This window comes from Manis javanica, chromosome 8 (assembly GCF_040802235.1).
Source record: "Manis javanica isolate MJ-LG chromosome 8, MJ_LKY, whole genome shotgun sequence".
In the NCBI taxonomy this organism is placed as follows: Eukaryota; Metazoa; Chordata; class Mammalia; order Pholidota; family Manidae; genus Manis; species Manis javanica.
In genome coordinates, this window is record NC_133163.1 from 21583359 (window position 1) to 21603568 (window position 20210).

The following is a 20210-nucleotide window of genomic DNA, read 5'->3' on the forward strand; positions in this document are numbered from 1 at the left end:
TGTCTTGTCTTTTCTTTCTCTCTTTTCTTTTAAGCTTAGCGTTATCTGAATGTACCACTGTTTATTTATCCATTCACCTATTCAAGATCATTTTGGTTGTTTTCAAGTTTTGGCAATTATGAATATAGCTATTATGAATTGAACATCTGTGTGCAGGTTTTTGTGTGGACGTGTTTTCATTTCTTTGGGTAAATACTAAAGAGTGTGATTGCTGAGTATGGTAAGAGTGTGTTTAGTTTTATAAGAATCTTCCACACTGTCTCCCCAATTGGCTGTATCATTTTTCATTCTCACCAGCAATGAATGAAAGCCCTGTTGTTCCACATGCTTGTCAGCATTTGCTGTTGTCATACTCTGGATATTTGGGTCATTCTAATAGGTTTGTAGTGGGACCCCAGTATTGTTTTAACTTTGATTTCCCTGATAACATGATGTGGAACATCTTTTATTATGCCTACTTGTCATCTGTATATCTTCTTTGGTGAAATATTTGTTAAGGTCTCTGACCCACTTTTTAGTTGGGTTGCTTGTTTTCTTACTGAGTTTTAAGAAGTCCTTTGTATATTTTGGATAATAGTCCTTTATTATATATGGCTTTGCAAAAAATTTCTGACAACCTGTGACTTACCTTTTCATTCTCTTGACAATGTCTTTCCCATAAATGAGATTTTTAATTTTAATCAAGTCCAATTGACCAATTATTTATTTCATGGATTGTGACTTTGGTGTAGCATCTACAAAGTCATTGCCAAACCCGAGGCCATCCAGATTTTCTCCTGTCTTCTTGGAGTTTTATAATTTCATGTTTTGCATATAAGTCAATGATTCATTTTGAATTAATTTTTGTGAAAGGTGTAAGGTCTGTGTCCAGATTCACTTTATTTTGCATTTAGATGTCCAGTTGTTCCAGCACCACTTGTTGAAAAACTATTTTCATTGTATTGCCTTTGCTCCTTTGGCAAGGATCAGTTGACTATTTTGTGGTTCTGTTTCTTAGCTCTCTCTTGTGTTCCATTGATCTATTAGACTTTTTTTTTTTTTTTTTTTTTGCCAGTATCTCACCATTTGATTACTGTAGGTTTATAGTAAATCTTGAAGTTGGATGGTGTCAGTCCTCCAACTTTGTTCTTCAATATTGTATTGGCTATTCTGGATCCTTTGCCTCTCCATGTAACTTTAGAAGCAGTTTGTTATTATCCACAAAATAACTTGCTGGGATTTTGATTAGGGTTGCACTGAATCTGTAGATTAGGCTGGTCAAAACTGAAATTTTGACAGTATTGAGTCTTCCTATTCATGAATATGGATTATTTCTCCATTTAATTCATTCAGCCTTGCTTTCTTTCATCAGAGTTTTGTAGTTTTTCTCATGTAGATTTTGTTAGATTTATACTTCACTGTTTCATTTTTCTTGAATGCTTATGTAAATGGTATGTTTTAAATTTCAAGTTTTACTTGTTTATTGCAATATTAGCATCCAATTTTAATGTGTTCTCTGCTTGATTTTTAAGCCCATTTCAACTGTCAGGCCTGCTTATCTCATGCTTTCCCTTTGAGCAAGTCAAGCCAGTAGTGGACTTCTTCCAACTTCTTATTTCTTTGCCTAAATGTGTGTGTGTGTGTGTGTGTGTGTGTGTGTGTGTGTGTGTGTGTGTGTGTGTGTATGTATACTTTTCCTTGTGATTAAATTGGAAATACCCCTATGTTTTTCACTTCCTCTTATCTCTTGTCTTTCTTTTCAGTATATACAAACAATTAAAATTAAGATCCTATCATTTTTGTTATCTGGAGATTCATAATAAAAATCACATTGCAGAAGTGGTCATGGACCATGTGACTAGAGTTTTTTTAATGTAGATTAGGAATGCTTTGTGTTTGAGAAATGTTAGAATATCTTTCAGTGGAGGCATTGATTTAGGTTGTGAAATTTAATAACTCTGGATATTTTTTTTCCTGAAAGTTTGGTTTTAACAGAAATAGGGATATTGAGATTTTATAATGGTTTTCTAATAGACTAATCTAGATTGTTCAGTTTATAAATTATTCTAATTATGAGACTCCCTACTCAAATGCCTAAGTTACTGGAGAAACTCTTGTAAATATTTGGTGTACTATCAAATTCAGGGGAGGTAAATATTTCCTCAGGTTCCCCACATATAATTCAATATGTTGCCTAAGTTAGAATTTCCACATTGCCAGAAAATCTTCACTAGATGGCAAATTCTGACATACTTATCCTAATATATTTGCATGCCACTTAAGTTCACTTAAGTTTTATGTGGTGTTATAATTTATATATATTTTAACATAAAATATTTTAAAATTTATTTTTAAAAGTAAATATCCTAAAGCATTATTTTATTCATCAAGTTTTCATAAAGATGCACATAGCCATTATCACTTTGCTTGGAAAAGGACTGAAGTATGTTACATGTTTTGTTGCCTCATAAAATCTAGTTATTTTTGATAAGTCTTTAAGGACTAGATGACTCTCACTTTTCTTAACTACTTACCAGGTTTAACAAAATCAGAAAGTTTTCATATCAATGTGTTAATGGACTAATTCACTTTCTTTAATAATTACAGACTTTTCATCTTCATAGACTATTTGTATTATTCAAAAGAATTCTATATGAAAAAACACACTCATTTTGTTGGCTGCTGTTTGTGCCTCTACCCACTGCAAAACTGCTGAGTTTACTAGTGGTTTCATCAGTCAAATTCAAAAGAAGCTTGCCATTTCTTTTGTTTTTTTTATTAAGGTATTATTGATATACACTTTTATGAAGGTTTCACATGAAAAACATTGTGGCTACTACATTCAACGATATCATCAAGTCCCCCTCCCGCATTCCCCATTGAAGTCACTGTCCATCAGTGTAGTAGAAGCTTGCCATTTCTTATCTTGCTTGATGCCCATTCATTTCCTCTTCCTTCTTGGACCTCTTGCACTGACTTCAGTGCTCCTGTTCTTTCTTGGTTTCTCTGCCATAGTTTTCATTCTTTTCATTTCAGTCTTTTCCCTTTGTCAGTTTGTCTCTTAAATGCTTTGTCTAGAATCCTACTGATGGCTTTTCTCATGTAGTTCTTCTCCCTAGGGCCTGTTATTTACTCTGTGCCTTAGCTTTATCTGTCAGTAATGGTCCCTAAATCTAGTTCCACTCACTGTCCTGCCCTTCAGCCTTCCAGGTGGAGTTGCTCATTCAACCTTTCCAATTCTAATTCCTCCTGATATTTTATCCATTTATAGATCCTGGTATCACTTGAATTTGCCCCATCCTCTTTTTTATTCCCACTACCTCACTTTAGACATGTGTTGTCTCATCTGTATTTCCCTTTTGCCATACTCCTCTGTAATCTATCTTCTATACTGTTACCAGAGGAACCCTTCTAAAACACAAACCATTCATGTTTTCTGTCTTAATTAAAACTCTTATTATAATTTACTGAGTTCTTACTACATACAAAGCATTGTGCTACTCATTTTACAGTGTCTCCTTTAGTTTTTACAACTATTCTGTGAGAAAGGTGTTATTCTTGTTTCCATTTTGATTTAAAAAAAATGGAAGAAGAACAAAAAAATTGAGTACCTTGCCTAAGGTCACATCTGTGGGAAGTAGCACATCCAAATCTTTTACCAAATCTTTCCAAACTTGTGTTCTTACCTGCCATCCTATACTGATTCATCGCTGTTTGCAGCAAGCGTTTTTCAACATGGAGCATATGAGATAATCATCTGGGTGTGGAGAAGAGTGTAAAACTATATTTTAAACCTTCTTTCTAAGTATTTTAATTTTGCTGAATGTTTCATTATATTTGTATAGATGTGTATATATACATATATATATCATACAAATATTTAATATTTATGAAACATTTCAAAATGTCTGCCTATTATAAAACACACAAATGTATACATATTTATGTGTATTAATGTCTCTATATTTTATATAATATATATTACTACTGATGATATACACTAATGATATATGTATCATAAAACGTATCTTTATATCGATATACACTGTGAAGATATATATGTTATATGCACACATATACATGTATACATATATAAATATAAAATAATATAAAGTAAATGTATACATATATTTATAAAATGAATAAGAACATTTATATATGAACAAATATGCATATTTTCAGACTGGAGATCTAGCAGGAGCCAAATGTACATTTTTGTAAATAGACCTTTTTGGAATAAAGCTACTCCCATTCATTTACACAGTCTAGGTTACTTTTGCAATACAATGTGACAGAGATCATATGGCTGAAATATTTACTATCTCACCCTTAGCAGAAAATACTTGCTAGCTCCTGGTCTATGGAATAACTTCTAAGCTCCCTAGCAATGCATTAATTCCCTGTGGACTCTCCTTCTTCCCCCTTCATATGTGTTAGCTATATAGGACCACTGTGTGTTCAGCCGCCTGAATATGAAATCCTGTATTGTTCCTCTGTACTTGATGCTGTTTCCTTTCTCTGAAATATCCACCCAACCCTATCTCCTTTATTGGTGAAATTTTGTATCCATTTTTAAAAGCCTAATTTAGTCCCCAATTGTTCCTACATCAGTTTCTCAATAAGATAGAGTTCATCACTCTATCCCTTGTACTATTTTTGTATAATAACCATTATTTCTGTATAACAATCTGTCAGAACTCTTATCATAGTATTAAAATGCCTATGTTTATCTTCCATCCCAGATGTATAATTTTGAACACTTTGATATTTTTAAAGTTGGGATGTGTCTTATGAGTAATCTATAAATTTGATTTGGTAGTGTTTCCTTTCTTCTTTCCTTCTCTGGAAAGGAAACTCCTGGAAAAACAACAATTTTGAGTTGATAGTATATGTTCTGATTTTTGACATTTTAGACTCAAGATTATACTTTATTTATATGTCTTGTTTCTGCTCTTAAGTCTAAACTCACTGAGATTGAGAAAGTTTTTTGTGTCATTTAGCTTTGAAGATGGTATTACAGTTTTCCATGCATAAAGACCAAGTATTTCATATCGAATTTAATATGAAGTTGCATTTATATTATTTAGTGATACAATTTCAGGTAGTCTCCAAAGTTACAAAGTTAGTGGTCATACTCAATCAGGTATTTAACAGCATCATTTGTTTATGTTGCAAGAAAAATACTCTGTTGTGTGAGCTTCAGTAACTTCAGCTGGAGTAGCTTAATTTAAAATTCTTTTAGTATTTTTGTTTTAGATTTTAGGGATAATGTAGGAATGTAAGGAAAGTTAAAGAAAAAAAATGTGTAGGATTTTCCTGAAACAAATTTTACAAGCAATCAGATAACATTTTAAGTTTTAGCATCAAAATAGGATAATATTGGATAACACAGCAACGTGTGTATTTTAGAAACTGTGTGAGATTCGAAGCAATAGACTGACAACTTCTGAAAAGTCTGATGAATGACAGTGTTAGTTAAGTTGATAGTGTTGGCTGGAATAGTAACACATCAAGGCTTTGTACCATTTGAAAGTATATTTTCCTGTGAATAAAAAACAATCATCAAGCTTTACATTTTCTCTTTTAAGGAGTTGAGCGGGGAAAAGAGAATCTGGAGAAGCAGATGTCAGAGTTGAAAGTGCAGCTGAACTTCAGTGCATTGGCATCTGAGTTAGAGGAAGTGAAGCGGAGCATGGAGCGAAAAGACAAGGAGAAAGCACATTTTGCAGCGCAAGTAGAGGTGGCTGTTATTTTTAAGCTGTATTCAAGGACTTTTGTTTCACAGAATTGCTAATGAAATTTTAGGATAAAGATTGTGATATTTTATGGACTCCAGTTTGGTATAGATAATGTAAAGTTCTGTAGGTGTCTAATTATATATAGAAATTTCTGTAGATTTATTTCTCTTTCATTTCTACCTCAAAGCCAGGAACCTATTAAACTTCAAAATATTTTCATTCTCGTACCAGTTGAGCTCTTCCTACAGACAGAAGGGACCATTCTTCTCTGAAGGAACAGTGAATTATAACTTATTGCAGGGGTGAAATGGCAGGAGGCACAGCAGAAACTATAACTTTTATTTCTTCTTTGAAACCATAAAGGTTTTCAAAACTCTAGATGTTCTTGCATAATAGTTATGATGCCTCCGCTAATTTAGAGTTGTGTATTAAACATGAATGACAGAGTAACCATGAATGAGTGTAACTAGGCAGCTACCATTTCCTGCTTGCCTATTATATAGCACAGATGGGTTAATTATCAGAGAATATTAAAATTCAAAGTAAAGAACTTCCTAAAAAGGAATGTTGTAATTCCAATTATAATTAGGCAAATTAGATCAAATATGGGTGACACATTTGGAAACAGATATGTATCAGTCCTCCTCTGTATCTGTTTTTTTCTTTTTATTAAGGTATCATTGATATTCACTCTTATGAAAGTTTTACGTGAAAAACATTGTGGTAACTATATTCACCCATATTATCAAGTCCCCCCCATATCCCATTGAAGTCACTGTCCATCAGTGTAGTAAGATGGCACAGAGTCACTACTTGTCTTCTCTGTGCTACACTGTTTTCCATGAGACCCTCCTCCTCGGCCCCTCTCCCCACCCCCCACACACCATGTGTACTAATCATATTACCCCTCAATCCCCTTCTCTCTCACTCCTCACACCTCCCCTTTGGACTCCACAAATGAGGGAAATCATTTTGTACTTATCTTTCTCCACCTGGCTTATTTCACTGAGCATAATACCCTCTAGCTCTGTCCATGTTGTTGCAAATGGTAGGATTTGTTTTCTTCTATGGCTGATTCCATTGTGTATATGTACCACATCTTCTTTATCCATTTATCTACTGGAGGACACTTAGGTTGCTTCCTTATCTTGTCTATTTTAAATAGTGCTGCAATAAATATATGGGTGCATATGCCTTTTTAAATCTGAGAACTTGTTTTCTTTGGGTAAATTCCTAGTAGTAGAATTCCCTGGTCAAATGCTATTTCTGTTTTTACTTTTTTGATCACTTTCCACAATGGCTGAACTAGGTTACATTCCCACCAGCAGTGTAGGAGGGTTCCTCTTTCTCTGCATCTTCACCAATATTTGTTGTTCCTTGTCTTTTCTATGTCGACCATCCTAACTGGTGTGAGGTGATATCTCATTGTGGTTTTAATTTGCAATTCTCTGATGATAACTGATGTGGAGCATCTTTTCATGTGCCTGTTGGCCATCTGAGTGTCTTTGAAGAAGTGTCTTTTCAGATCCTCTGCCCATTTTTTGATTGGGTTATTTGCTTTTTGAGTTGGAGGCTTGTGAGTTCTTTATATATTTTGGATGTTAACCCCTTGTCGGAGATGATGTTGTTTACAAACATATTCTCCCACACTGTAGGATTCCTTTTTGTTCTACTGATGGTGTCCTTTGCTGTACAGAAACTTTTTAGTTTGATATAGTCCCATTTTTTTGTTTTTTGCTTTTGTTTTTGCCTGAAATGTCTTCAGGAAAAAGTTGCTTATATTTATATTCAAGAGAGGTTTGCCTATTTTTTCTTCTAAGAGTTTTATGGTTTCATGAGTTACATTCAGTCTTTGATCCATTTCTAGTTTACTTTTGTATACAGAGTTAAACAATAATCCAGTTTCATTCTTTTGCATGTAGCTGTCCAGTTTTGCCAACATCAGTTGTTGAAGAGGCTGTCATACCCATTGTGCATCCATGGTTGCTTTATTGTATATTAATTGACATATATGCTTGGTTTTAAATATGGGCTCTCTATTCTGTTCCATTGGTCTATGGATCTGTTTTTGTGCCAGTACCAAATTGTCTTGATTACTGTGGCTTTGTATAGATCTTGAAGTTGGGGAGCATAATCCTCCCAGCTTTATTCTTCCTTCTCAGGATTGCTTTGGCTATTTGGAGTCTTTTGTGGTTCCACATGAATTTTAGAATGATTTTCTCTAGTTCATTGAAGACTACGTTGGTATTTTGATAGGGATTGCATTGTATCTGTAGATTGCTTTAGGCAGGATAGCCATTTTGACAGTATTAATTATTCCTATCCATGAGCACACCATGTATTTACATTTACTGGTATCTTCTTTAATTTCTCTCATGAGTGTCTTGTAGTTTTCAGGGTGTATGTCTTTCACTTACTTGGTTAGGTTTATTCCTAGGTATTTTATCCTTTTTGATACAATTGTAAATGGAATTGTTTTCCTGATTTCTCTTTCTGCTAGTTCATTGTTAGTGTATAGGGGTGCAACATATTTCTGTGTATTAATTTTGTATCCTGCAACTTTCCTGAATTCAATTGTTAGTTGTAGTAGTTTTGGGATGTATTCTTTAGGGTGTTTTATGTACAATATTATGTCATCAGCAAATAGTGACAGTTTAACTTCTTCCTTACCAATCTGGATGCTTTTTATTTCTTTGTGTTGTGTGATTGCCATGGTGAGGACCTCCAGTACTATGTTGAATAAAAGTGAGGAGAGTGGGCATCCTTGTCTTGTTCCTGATCTTAAAGGAAAAGCTTTCAGCTTCTTGTTGTTAAGTATGTTGTTGTCTGTGGGTTTGTCATATATGGCCTTTATTATGTTGAGATACTTGCCCTCTATACCCATTTTGTTGAGCGTTTTTATCGTGAATGGATGTTGAATGTTGTTGAATGCTTTTTCAGCATCTATAGAGATGGTCATGTGATTTTTGTCCTTTTTGTTGATGTAGTGGATGATGGTGATGGATTTTTGAATATTGTAACATCCTTGCATACTTGGGATATATCCTACTTGATCATGATGCACGACCTTTTTGATGTGTTTTTGAATTGGATTTGCTAATATTTTGTTGAGTATTTTTACACGTATGTGCATCAGGTATATTGGTCTGTAATTTTTTTGTGTGTAGTGTCTTTTTCTGGTTTTGGTATTAGAGTGATGCTGGCCTCATAGAATTAGTTTGGAAGTATTCCCTCCACTTTTACTTTTTTGAAAACTTTAAGGAGGATGGATATTAGGTCTTTAGTAAATGTTTGATAAAATTCAGCATTGAAGCCATCTGGTCCAGGCATTTTATTCTTTGGTAGTTTTTGATTACCAGTTCAGTTTTGTTGTTGGTAATTGGTCTATTCAGATTTTCTGTTTCTTCCTGTGACAGTCTTGGAAAGTTGTATTTTTCTAGAAAATTGTCCATTTCTTGTAGGTTATCCAGTTCATTAGCATGTAATTTATCAAAGTATTCTCTAATAATTCTTTGTATTTCTGTGGTGTTCATAGTGATTTTTCCTTTCTCATTTCTGATTCTGTTTATGTGCATTGACTTGTATCTGTTTTTATTAGTGCAGTTGTCTTCAAATTATAGTAAGTTGTCACAATTGAGTATTTTTCTAAATTATAATGAAAACTAGAAAGCTGGTGTTAAATGCACCTAACTGTATATAATCCAAAGGAAATATATTTAATGTTACTGTAGTCTGAGTTTGTCTTTGATCTTGTCAGCACATCAATAGAAAATGTATTTTAAGTTTGGTTCAAGATTAGGATTGTAAAAGTAATGAAATAGTGGTATATTCCTTACAAAGCCCTCTACATTTCTAATAAATACTTATCAGAAATATTCCCAGAAGAATTGTAATTGTAGGACTTTTAAAGTTTAATTCATGGGTATTTTTTTAGCCTTTGACCCTGCTGATGAAAGTGCTAAAATATGATTTTGCCAAAGTTCAGTGCTAAAAAAATATATGCTAATAAAAAGCAAAGGTAGAAAATTCTTTTGTAAGCTTTTTATAACATGTTTCTCTGTCCTCCTTCCTTTTCTCCCTTTCTCCCTTCTTTCCCATTGTTTCTTTTCATTTAGTACTTGTGAAATTAATTTAAAAAAGGTCTCAGATATGTAGGTATTTAAAAATTAGTACAATGACCTAATAGTACTCTCATTAAAAGAGCATGGCTTTCCCCTTATCCTAACTTAATAGTTCTTTTACATTTGCATATGAGTTAGAGAAATAGTTGGCTTTTCCTTGGCTAGTTTGGACTGGTTGTATAGGTTTGGGTGTGAGACAGTTGGAGAGAGAGGTTGAACATTTACTTATATATCACGTACTTATTGACTATCTGTTACATGCCAAGCACTCTTCCAGTTGCTGGTGTCATAGCAATGAACAAAAACCTGGCAGAGTTTTCTGTCCCTTTGCCGGTGACATTCTACATTGATGCAGAAAGTTCTTTCAGTTTGTCTCAAGTCTAATTCAGGTTCCTTTGGAGGATGAAACTTTTTTTCCCAGGCGCCATTGGAAAAGATGTCACAAAAAGACATTGCTTATCCTGGAAGAAATGACCATTAATCAGTTTTAATGTTTTTGTGATTTTTTTTAACAATTAAATAATTGAATTTATATAAATTATTTCAGATTTAGATCACTTTGGATTATGGCTTATTTTCATACTTTATGGAAGCCCTTTGAATATCTTTATTCCCTCGCTATTCTCAAAGTGACATCTAGTGTACACTGTGAGAAATATGTCATGGATTACTCAGGAATTTTTTTGAAATATAATAGAAAAGCATTTAGTCTGTGCTTTATTTTTAAAGACCAAATATAAATAAGAAAGGATGCACAAAATGGGATTAGTCGTCAGGCTAAGAACATTGTATAGCAGCATTTCTTATGGTTTGTTTGCTCATTAATGTCTTTCTCTTTAACCTTGACTTTCGAACATCTCTCCTATAAAACCTCATGCAGTCATGTTGACTCATTTTTTTCCCTAAACTGTCCTACTCATCCTCATCTTTTTTGTCTTTGTTCCAGTTGTTCATTGTTTCTGTAATTTCCTCTTTTTGTGGAAATCCTGAACGTTTTCTTCCCTGGAGCCTTCTTGGATTATATCAGTTGCAAGTGATAATCCTTCCTTTTGAACCGTCTTTTGGCCTTATCAGTAATGTTCTTATTGCACCTTTCTTATTTTGTCTTAAAACAAATCTGGGCATATTTCTTTAATATTTCAAAGTGGTCTGAAATAAAGAAGAAAAGGGGCTTCAGAAGAAAGCTACCCTGTCACCAAGACAATCCACCCTTGATGTTCTTACCTTGGTGAAGACATCATGCTTCGAAACCCTTGTCCTCACATCAGGAAACTTGAGTATTCCGTGTCCTAGAATTAATGACTCAGGAGCCTGGTTCTTATTAACAAGGAAACTCACAAGAGAGCAGTATATAGAAGAGGTCCTTCATGTAGCTTTTGGGAGTTCTATAGGGATATTTAAACACTATTCTATGCAGCGCACCCGTCTCCCAGTTTTCTGTACCTAGGTTTTGGAAAGCTGAATTATTAACTAAAAAATTGATGGGTGAACACAGAATCAGAGAATAATAATGTCTAAAAGACTGTTTGTTCATCAGTGGCTGTGGTAAGGTTCCCCCATCTTCCTTGTAACAAAGTCCTTTCCAGCAGAGATCCTGTTTATTTCACCAGATTACATTTTTATTCCTGGAGTTTTTGAACTGACTTCTTTTGTCTTTCTAACAGTCTTTTCCTCTGCTTCTACTCTGATACTCAGACTTTCTGTTTACATTTTCTTTTGATAAGTTGCTGTGCACAGATTTTGCTCTGGGCCATTTACTGATATGCACTGAAGTTATAATTCACATATCCCTTTTCAGATTTTAAGAGAGTTGGGTTAAGAACCCGGTCTCATCTTTGTACTTTTGTATCCCTTTTGTGCCTCCTAACAATGTTTTACCCACTTTAGGCATTCAATTAATATTTAATGGCAGAAATAATGTAGAATATTTTTGTGGTCTTTTTTTAAAGCTAACTTTTGTTGTCCAGTCATTCCTTAAAAGCACATTAATTTCTAAAAAAGTTGTCAGTATTCAAGGGAACTTTTGCTCTTTCTCATTAATTGCATTAGTTTTTGTTGATCTAGAGTATCTTTTAAGCAGTTGTTTTACACTGGAGAAAAACAGTGAAAATAGCTTGTAAAAATCCCCAGTGAAAGCTACATTTGAGTTTGCCTAATTTACCTTTCAAATTGTACCTAAGATCTTAAATCTATATATGCATAAAAATACTAACTGCATTTTTCTCTTCTAAACTTGAGTTGAAGCTCATTAACCTTGATAGGCTATTTGGGATTCCAAGCATCCTTGATCAATGATTCCCCCTGATTTAATCTCAGCCTTCCATCAACTTACTTTTCTTGAAAAAAAAATTTGACTTTTAAATTCAATGAAGGACTTCAAAGAAAGAAAAAACACAAGGTGCTGTACATAATTTAGTTTAAATGTTGAAAGTGATAATTGAGTGACAACTGACATGATTATTCATTAGCAGAAATTTGGGACATGTAATGCCAGAATTTACTTTTAAGAAGCGAGAGGGCAGTAGAAAACAGAAATGATAATCAATAATAACTATTTTTTTATGATTAATACAGTAGAAGTAGAAGGAAGGTTGTTTCTTTTACTATGCTTTTAGGATAAACACTTTTGATTCTTGCATTTTTTATACAGAGCTGGCCACTTTGCTATGCTATGATTCCCCATACAAAAATACCTTTAAACCCGTAGAGACATATGGTCTTAGAGATCATAATTACCCTGTCTATAATTTCTTATTGTATTTCTTCTTTTAATCTTAATAATTTATTCCTTATCCAAGTGCTGGTTGAAAATAAGGTATTATCTGAGTACTAAGTAATTTTTAATGCGCATATAAAGGAAGCAAATATTGGCAGCAAAAATTTATAGACAGAGGCTAAAATTTTCAAACCTAGTGGAGATGGAGTTTGCTTCTGTTACTAACCAAATTAAGTGACAACTGAGGCAAATTGCTAAGTCCATAAATGCATTGAACTCCCAATTTCTTTATAAAAATAACTATTGGCAGAGATGCTCTACAAGTAAAACTCTAAAACTAAACAAACCTTTATAGTTCCTGGAAGATTTACTTTAATACTCAGATCTTTTATATGGAAATACAAGATTTTTAGCAGTTGTGAAGTAAGGCAGTTTCTTTATTTTTTTGTTTCTCCAAATTACCTGAATATTTTCTCAAAATAGGAAAGTGGAAGTGGACGAATATTTTAATTTTGCCTTTAAATTATCACTAATAATTATTTTTGCTTATCATTAGGATGTGTTGAATAGAAATAATTTAGGAATAAAAATATACATTTTCAAGTTTTTTATTTTTTAAATCATAATTTCTGCCTCATCTGTTTTACATATAAATTATATGTAAAGCTTTTGTAAATATGTAGGCCTTTTGACTTGTATCTTTATATGTGTATATGTAATGACTGTGTGTATATGTGATGTTGTGTGTGTGTTCATTCATGAGGTGTCAGGGAGAGGGAGAAACTTATGGTCCTTTCAAAATAATGAAGTATTGATAACTCGTGTTTGCTCTAAACAGATTTAATATTTAAAGTAATTATAAAATATAGCTTTGGGAATAATATTGAAGGACTTGCTATGGAAACATAGGTGATATTAAGCAAATGAGTTAATGTTCTTGCAAAATCTAAGTAATTGATCGTTACTCATTTCTTGACTGCAAATACCATAAAAAGGGATAGTAGAGTATATAATAAGCAAATTTTAACTCTTCATGCATTATTCCTATAAACTTAATAGTTATGTTATCTTTAGAGTGATTTTAATTTGATAGTATATCATTTTAAGTAGGAAATTGTTTTTTAGACGTCTGTTTTCAGGCAGCTTCCTACAAGGCAAAATGAGATTGTACTCAGCTCTAAACAGCAGAGGAAGTCAACAGGTCTCTTAGAAATGTTCGAATATATATTATCTTTTCAAAACAGTAAAACTAAATTATTCATGCACACTGAGAAACATTTTTTTTAGTTTTTAACAAGTAACGCATGGCTGACATAAACAAAAGTCCATGTTAGCAGGTTTTTTCAAATGTATTAAATGCATTTAATTTCTAGTATTTCACTTGGGTAAAGTATGTGTTTATTTCATGTAGTATTTGTGGGAACTTATAATGATATTAGACTATAATTTGCTCTCTTATAGAAAGGTGAAAAGTGAGCAAACTTTTGGCAATTCTAACAAAAGAAAAATTTCTGCTTTTGTTAATGGTGGACTGGCTTTTTGATCAAACTTACTGAGAAAAATTTACTGAGAAAAGCTGGTTAACACATATATGTTAAAAATATGTTTGAAGTTGTGAGAAAATGTGGGCAGAATGACAGGACGGGTCAAGTATTCTGTTGAGGAGAGGAGTACAAAGTGATAGGTCTGACATTTGGTACCACTTTTCCTCTGAAATGTTTTCTGAATCACAAACTGAGCTGAGCTTACCATAGAGCTGAGGCCCACCGGAAAGGAAGGGTCCTAGTTAACATCCCACACTTTCAGTTGGGTACCCAGAGAGCTAAACTGTAGGAGTCTGGGGTGGACAGAAAATCTACTATCAGTCACAAAAACTGTGATGTAGCTTTGAATCTGTTTTGTTATTATTTGTCCCTATCCTAACAGCACATGTAAACCAAAGTAAATCTTTTGGGGAGGAAGGTATTATCATCCAGACCCCTCATATTATTTCTGTAATTTGTCACACAGAGTCTAATCAAAACAATATCAGGAAACAATACCACACTACTAACAAACAAGAGAAAAAGTAAGAAATAGAAACAGGCATATAGATACTCATATATTAGAGTTAAAGAAATCAACCTTAAAGGAATAGTTATACTATATAAAGAAATTAGATCATAAGATTTAATTCTAGCAGAGAACAGGACATCATACAAAGAATAACCAGAAATCTGAGAACCAAAACATAACTGTAATTAAGAGCTGCATAGGTAGGTAGTGTTTAACTGAAGATGCATATTTTTTTCTTACCACTCTAAAGAGTTTTATTGGGCCTCTATTCATATGTATGGTTAGGTTATAATTTAATATGTGGTTTGGTTTCTGGTTTTTGTCCTGTTTTTCTATGTTCTACTTGATAGTGTGAAAAACAATTTATTCAGTTTATTCAGTCATTCATTCAATACATTTTGATTAAGGAACTATTAGATACTGGATCTGGTGCTAGGATCTGGGGGTACAGAAATGAAATCAACATTTATTGTCCTTAGTATAGTCACAATCACTGAACTCACATTTAGCAGTGAAATGTCAGTTCACTAGATAATCCAGGTCTCTTCAGCAAAGATGGGCAGAATCATAGACTTAAATTGGGGAATAGAGGTAGAGGGATCTGAATCTTAGGAAGTGGACATAAGGCTTACTGCACCAAGATGGCCCCTGCCCTCCAGGGACAGAACAGTATGTATAAGAACAAAACATCAGAAGACAAAATTGAAATATCTTAAAATAGAAATTGATGTTTGGTGATGGAAACCTGAAACAATGGTTTCATAGTTTTGTAGATTTAGTGACTCCATTATTATGTCACATTCTCCAGTTTAAAGAAACTGAGTCCTACTCAAATGGGGGTTTAATGAAAGGGAGGCAAGAAGCTGTCTTGACAGCTGCCCTGCTAGTCTTCATGGTGAAAACAAGTCTCATACCTGTTACCACACAGACTATGTCATTATTGAGACTATTGCAAAGACAGAAAACTTGAGGCACCTCTAGGTGGCTGTCTTGGATTCAGCATTAATTCACTGGTCCAGTCGTCTAGGACCAACATGCTGAAGTCACAGGGCTCTACTGGCATTCTGTTTTTTTGTGTGTGTGGATTTGAATTACTATTGAATATCAGTTACTTTCACCTTGAAAAACTTCCTTTAGTGTTTCTTGTAAAGCTGGTTGACTCGTAGCACATTCTTCTAGATCTTGTTTATCTGAGACTGTCATTTAATTTCACCTCATTTAAAAAATAAATTTTGCTGTATATAAGACTTCAGTTGATTTTTCAGCACATCGAATATGTCAAATCACTGGTAACTGTTCTCCATTTCCTGTGAGAAGTCAGCTTTAATTTTATTGGGTTCCCTTCTCACTTTTCTCTTGCTGCATTCAACATTTCCTCATTATTTTTGTCTTTTAGCATTTGACTATGATATGTTTGGATGTGGATCTCTTTGTATTTATCCTACTTGAAATTCATCAGCCTTCCTGGACTTGACAAAGTTTTTTTTCAAATTTGGGAAGTTTTTAGCCAGTATTTCTTGTATTTTTCTTTTCCCTTTTTTCCTTCCTTTCCTACTGATATTTCCATCACATAAATGTTGGTATTTCAGACTTCTCCCGTTCATTCTTATTCTTTTTTCTCTTCTTGATATCACATAATCTCCATTGATTTATCTTCATTTATTCAATCTTCTGCCAGTTCAAATCTTTTGAGTCTTTCAGGTGAATTTTTCATTTCAACTTGTTTGTACTTTCCAGTTCCATAATTTCTATTGAAAAAATAATTTCTATGTTTTTACTGCTTTCTCTATTTAATTAGACATTGTCATCATGTATTCCTGTCATTGAAAAAATTGTTTCCTTTAGTTCTTTGAGTACATTTATAATAGCTGATTTAAAATCTTTGCTAAGCTTACAGGGGACATCTGAGCCCCCTGTAAGGCAGCTTCTGTTTTCTGCTTTTTTTCCCACTTTGTATAGGCTGTGCTTTTTCTATTTTCATGTCTTGTAATTTTTTTGAAATTGGACATTTTAGATAACATATTGTATTAAGACTGGGTATAGATTCACTTCCCACCTTCTAAGGTTGTTTGCTGTTCTATTAGTTTAGTGAATTGGTTGGAGTAGTTCAGAGCTATTTTCCATACTGTGTACAGCCTCTGATGTCACTTCTCAAAGGGTGTCACCTTGGGTATATGTACAACCTCCGTGGCCACTGGGGTTAATTGTGGTTCTAGCTGGGCTCTCTTTGACTGTCTAGTTCTCTGACACCTTCATTAAGCTTCTAGCTAGTCTTTATTTATATCCCACCTAGCTTTTAGCCTCTTCAATAATTACTAGCTGAATCTGTTTGTTTTTTGACAAGTGTCCTGGGGCATACATTACTTCACAGTCTGTTTCAATTAAAGATGGACCTCTCTGCAGAGGCAGAGTGTTACCAGTCTTTGGAGCATTCTCTTTTTATTTATTTTTTATTATTAAGGGATCATTGATATATAATCTTATAAAGGTTTCACATGAGCAACATTGTTATAACATTCACCCATATTATCAAGTTCCCCCACCTGCCATACCCAATTGCACTTACTGTCCATCAGCATAGTAAGATGCTGTTGAGTCACTATTTGTCTTCTCTGTGCTATACTGCCTTCCCTGTGACCCCCCTACATTATGTGTGCTAATCGTAATGCCCCTTAATCCCCTTCTCCCTCCCTCCCCACCCACCCTCCCAACACCTTTCCCTTTGGTAACCGCTAGTCCCTTCTTGGAGTCTGTGAGTCTGCTGTTCTTTTGGTTCTTCAGTTTTGTTTCGTTGTTACACTCCACCAATGAAAAAATCATTTGGTGCTGGTCTTTCTCTGCCTGGCTTATTTCACTGAGCATAAAACCCTCTAGCTCCATCCATGTTGTTGCAAATGATAGCATTTGTTTTCATCTTATGACTTAAGAGTATGCCATTGTGTATATGTACCATATCTTCTTTATCCATTCATCTACTGATGGCCACTTAGCTTGCTTCCCTATCTTGGCTATTGTAAATAGTGCTGTGATAAACATAGAGATGCATATGTCTTTTTGAATCTGGGATCTTGTTTTCCTTGGGCAAATTCCTAGGAGAGGAATTCTCTGGTCAAATGGTATTTCTATTTTTAGTATTTTGAGGAACCTCCATATTGCTTTCCACAATGGTTGAACTAATTTACATTCCTACCAGCAGTGTAGAAGGGTTCCCCTTTCTCTGCATCCTCGCATTTGTTGTTCCTAGTCTTTTTGATGTTGGCCGTCCTAACTGATGTGAAGTGCTATCTCATTGTGGTTTTAATTTGCATCTCCCTGATGATTAGTGATGTGGAGTATCTTTTCCTGTGCCTGCTAGCCATCTGAATTTCTTCTTTGGAGAAGTGTTTGTTCATATCCTCTGCCCATTTTTTAATTGGGTTATTTGATTTTTGGGTGTTGAGGTGTATGAGTTCTTTATATATTTTAGATGTTAACCCCTTGTCAGATATGCCGTCTACAAATATATTCTCCCATACTGTAGGATGCCTTTTTGTTCTACTGATGGTGTCTTTTGCTGTACGGAAGCTTTTCAGTTTGATGTAGTCCCATTTGTTCATTTTTGTTTCCCTTGCCCGAGGAGATGCATTCAGGAAAAAGTTGCTCATGTTTATATTTAAGAGAGCTTTGCCTATGTTTTCTTCCAAGAGTTTTATGGTTTCATGACTTACATTCAGGTCTTTGATCCATATGGAATTTACTTTTTTTATGGAAACAATCCAATTTCATTCCTTTGCACATAGCTGTCCAGTTTTGCTAACACTAGTTGTTGAAGAGGCTGTCATTACCCCATTATATATCCATGGCTCCTTTTTCATATATTAATTGGCCATATATGTGTGGGCTTATATCTGGGCTTTCTATTCTGTTCTATTGATCTATGGGTCTGTTCCTGTGCCAGTACCATATGGTCTTGATTATTGTGGCTTTGTAGTAGAGCTTGAAGTCAGTGAGTGTAATCTCCCCAGCTTTATTCTTCTCTCTCAGGATTGCTTTTTGGAGTCTTTTGTGGTTCCATATGAATTTTAGAACTATTTGTTCTAGATTATTGAAGAATGCTGTTGGTATTTTGATAGGGATTGCATTGAATCTGTAGATTGCTTTAGGCAGGATGGCCATTTCGACAATATTATTTCTTCCTACCTAAGAGCATGAGATGTATTTCCATTAATTGGTGTCTTCTTTAATTTCTCTCATGAGTGTCTTCTAGTTTTTTGGTATAGGTCTTTCACTTTCTTGGTTAGGTTTATTCCTAGGTATCTTATTCTTTTGATGCAGTTGTAAGTGGAATTGTTTTCCTGATTTCTCTTTCTGCTAGTTCATCGTTAGTATATAGGAATGTAACATATTTCTGTGTATTAATTTTGTATCCTGCAAAATTCAGATATTAGTTCAAGTAGTTTTGGAGTAGATTCTTCAGGGGTTTTTTTACATACAGTATTATGTCATCTGCCAACAGTGACAGTTTCACTTCTTCCTTACTAATCTGGATGCCTTGTCTTGTCTGATTGCCATGGCTAGGACCTCCAGTAGTACGTTGAATAAAAGTGGGGAGAGTGGGCATGCTTGTCTTGTTCCCAATCTTAGAAGAAAAGCTTTCAGCTTCTCACTGTTAAGTGTGATGTTGGCTGTGAGTTTGTCATATATGGCCTTTATTATGTTGAGGTACTTGCCCTGTATACCCATTTCATTGAGAGATTTTATCATGCATGGATGTTGAATTTTGTCAAATGCTTTTTCAGCATCTATGGAGATGATCATGTGATTTTTGTCCTTTTTGTCGATGTAGTGGATGATGTTGATGAATTTTTGAATATTGTACCATCCTTGCAATAAAACCTTGCAATAAACCCAATATTTATCCCTGGAATAAATCCTTTTTGATCATGATGGATGATCTTTTTGATGTGTTTTTGAATTGGGTTTGCTAATATTTTGTTGACTATTTTTGCATCTATGTTCATGAGGGATATTGGTCTGCAATCTTCTTTTTTTGTGTTGTCTTTGTCTGGTTTTAGTATTAGAGTGATGCTGGCCTCATAGAATGAGTCTGGAAGTAGTCCCTCCTATTCTGCTTTTTTGAAAACTTTAAGGAAGATGGGTATTATGTCTCCTCTAAATGTCTGAAAAAATTCATTGTTGAAGCCATCTGATCCAGGGGATTTGTCCTTATGTAGTTTTTTGATTACCAGTTTAGTTTTTTACTGGTAATTGGTCTGTTCTGATCTTCTGTTTCTTCCTTGGTCAGTCTTGGAAGGATGTATTTTTCTAGAAAGCTGTCCATTTCTTCTAGGTTATCCAATTTATTAGCATTTAATTTTTCATAGTATTCTCTAATAATTGTTCGCATTTCTGTGGTGTCCGTAGTGATTTCTCCTTTCTCATTTCTTATTCTGTTTATGTGTATAGACCCTCTTTTTTTCTTGGTAAGTCTGGGTAGGAGTTTATCTATTTTGTTTATTTTCTTAAAGAACCAGCTTCTGCTTTCACTGATTCTTTCTATTGTTTCATTCTTTTTGATTTTATTTATTTCTGCTCAAATCTTTATTATGACCCTCCTTCCAT

The 20210-nt window shown here is 34.1% G+C and overlaps 1 protein-coding gene across 7 annotated transcripts in view; it reads left to right on the forward strand.

Annotated features, from left to right (window-relative positions):
• The window catches only part of CEP128 (centrosomal protein 128), a 397887-nt gene that overhangs the window by 108549 nt on the left and 269128 nt on the right, over nucleotides 1-20210 (forward strand). For all 7 annotated transcript variants that reach the window (XM_073242024.1, XM_073242028.1, XM_073242029.1 and 4 more), the window contains one exon: nucleotides 5568-5719. In XM_073242024.1, coding sequence (XP_073098125.1) covers nucleotides 5568-5719 — 152 coding nt within the window. The remainder of the gene's footprint in view (nucleotides 1-5567; nucleotides 5720-20210) is intronic.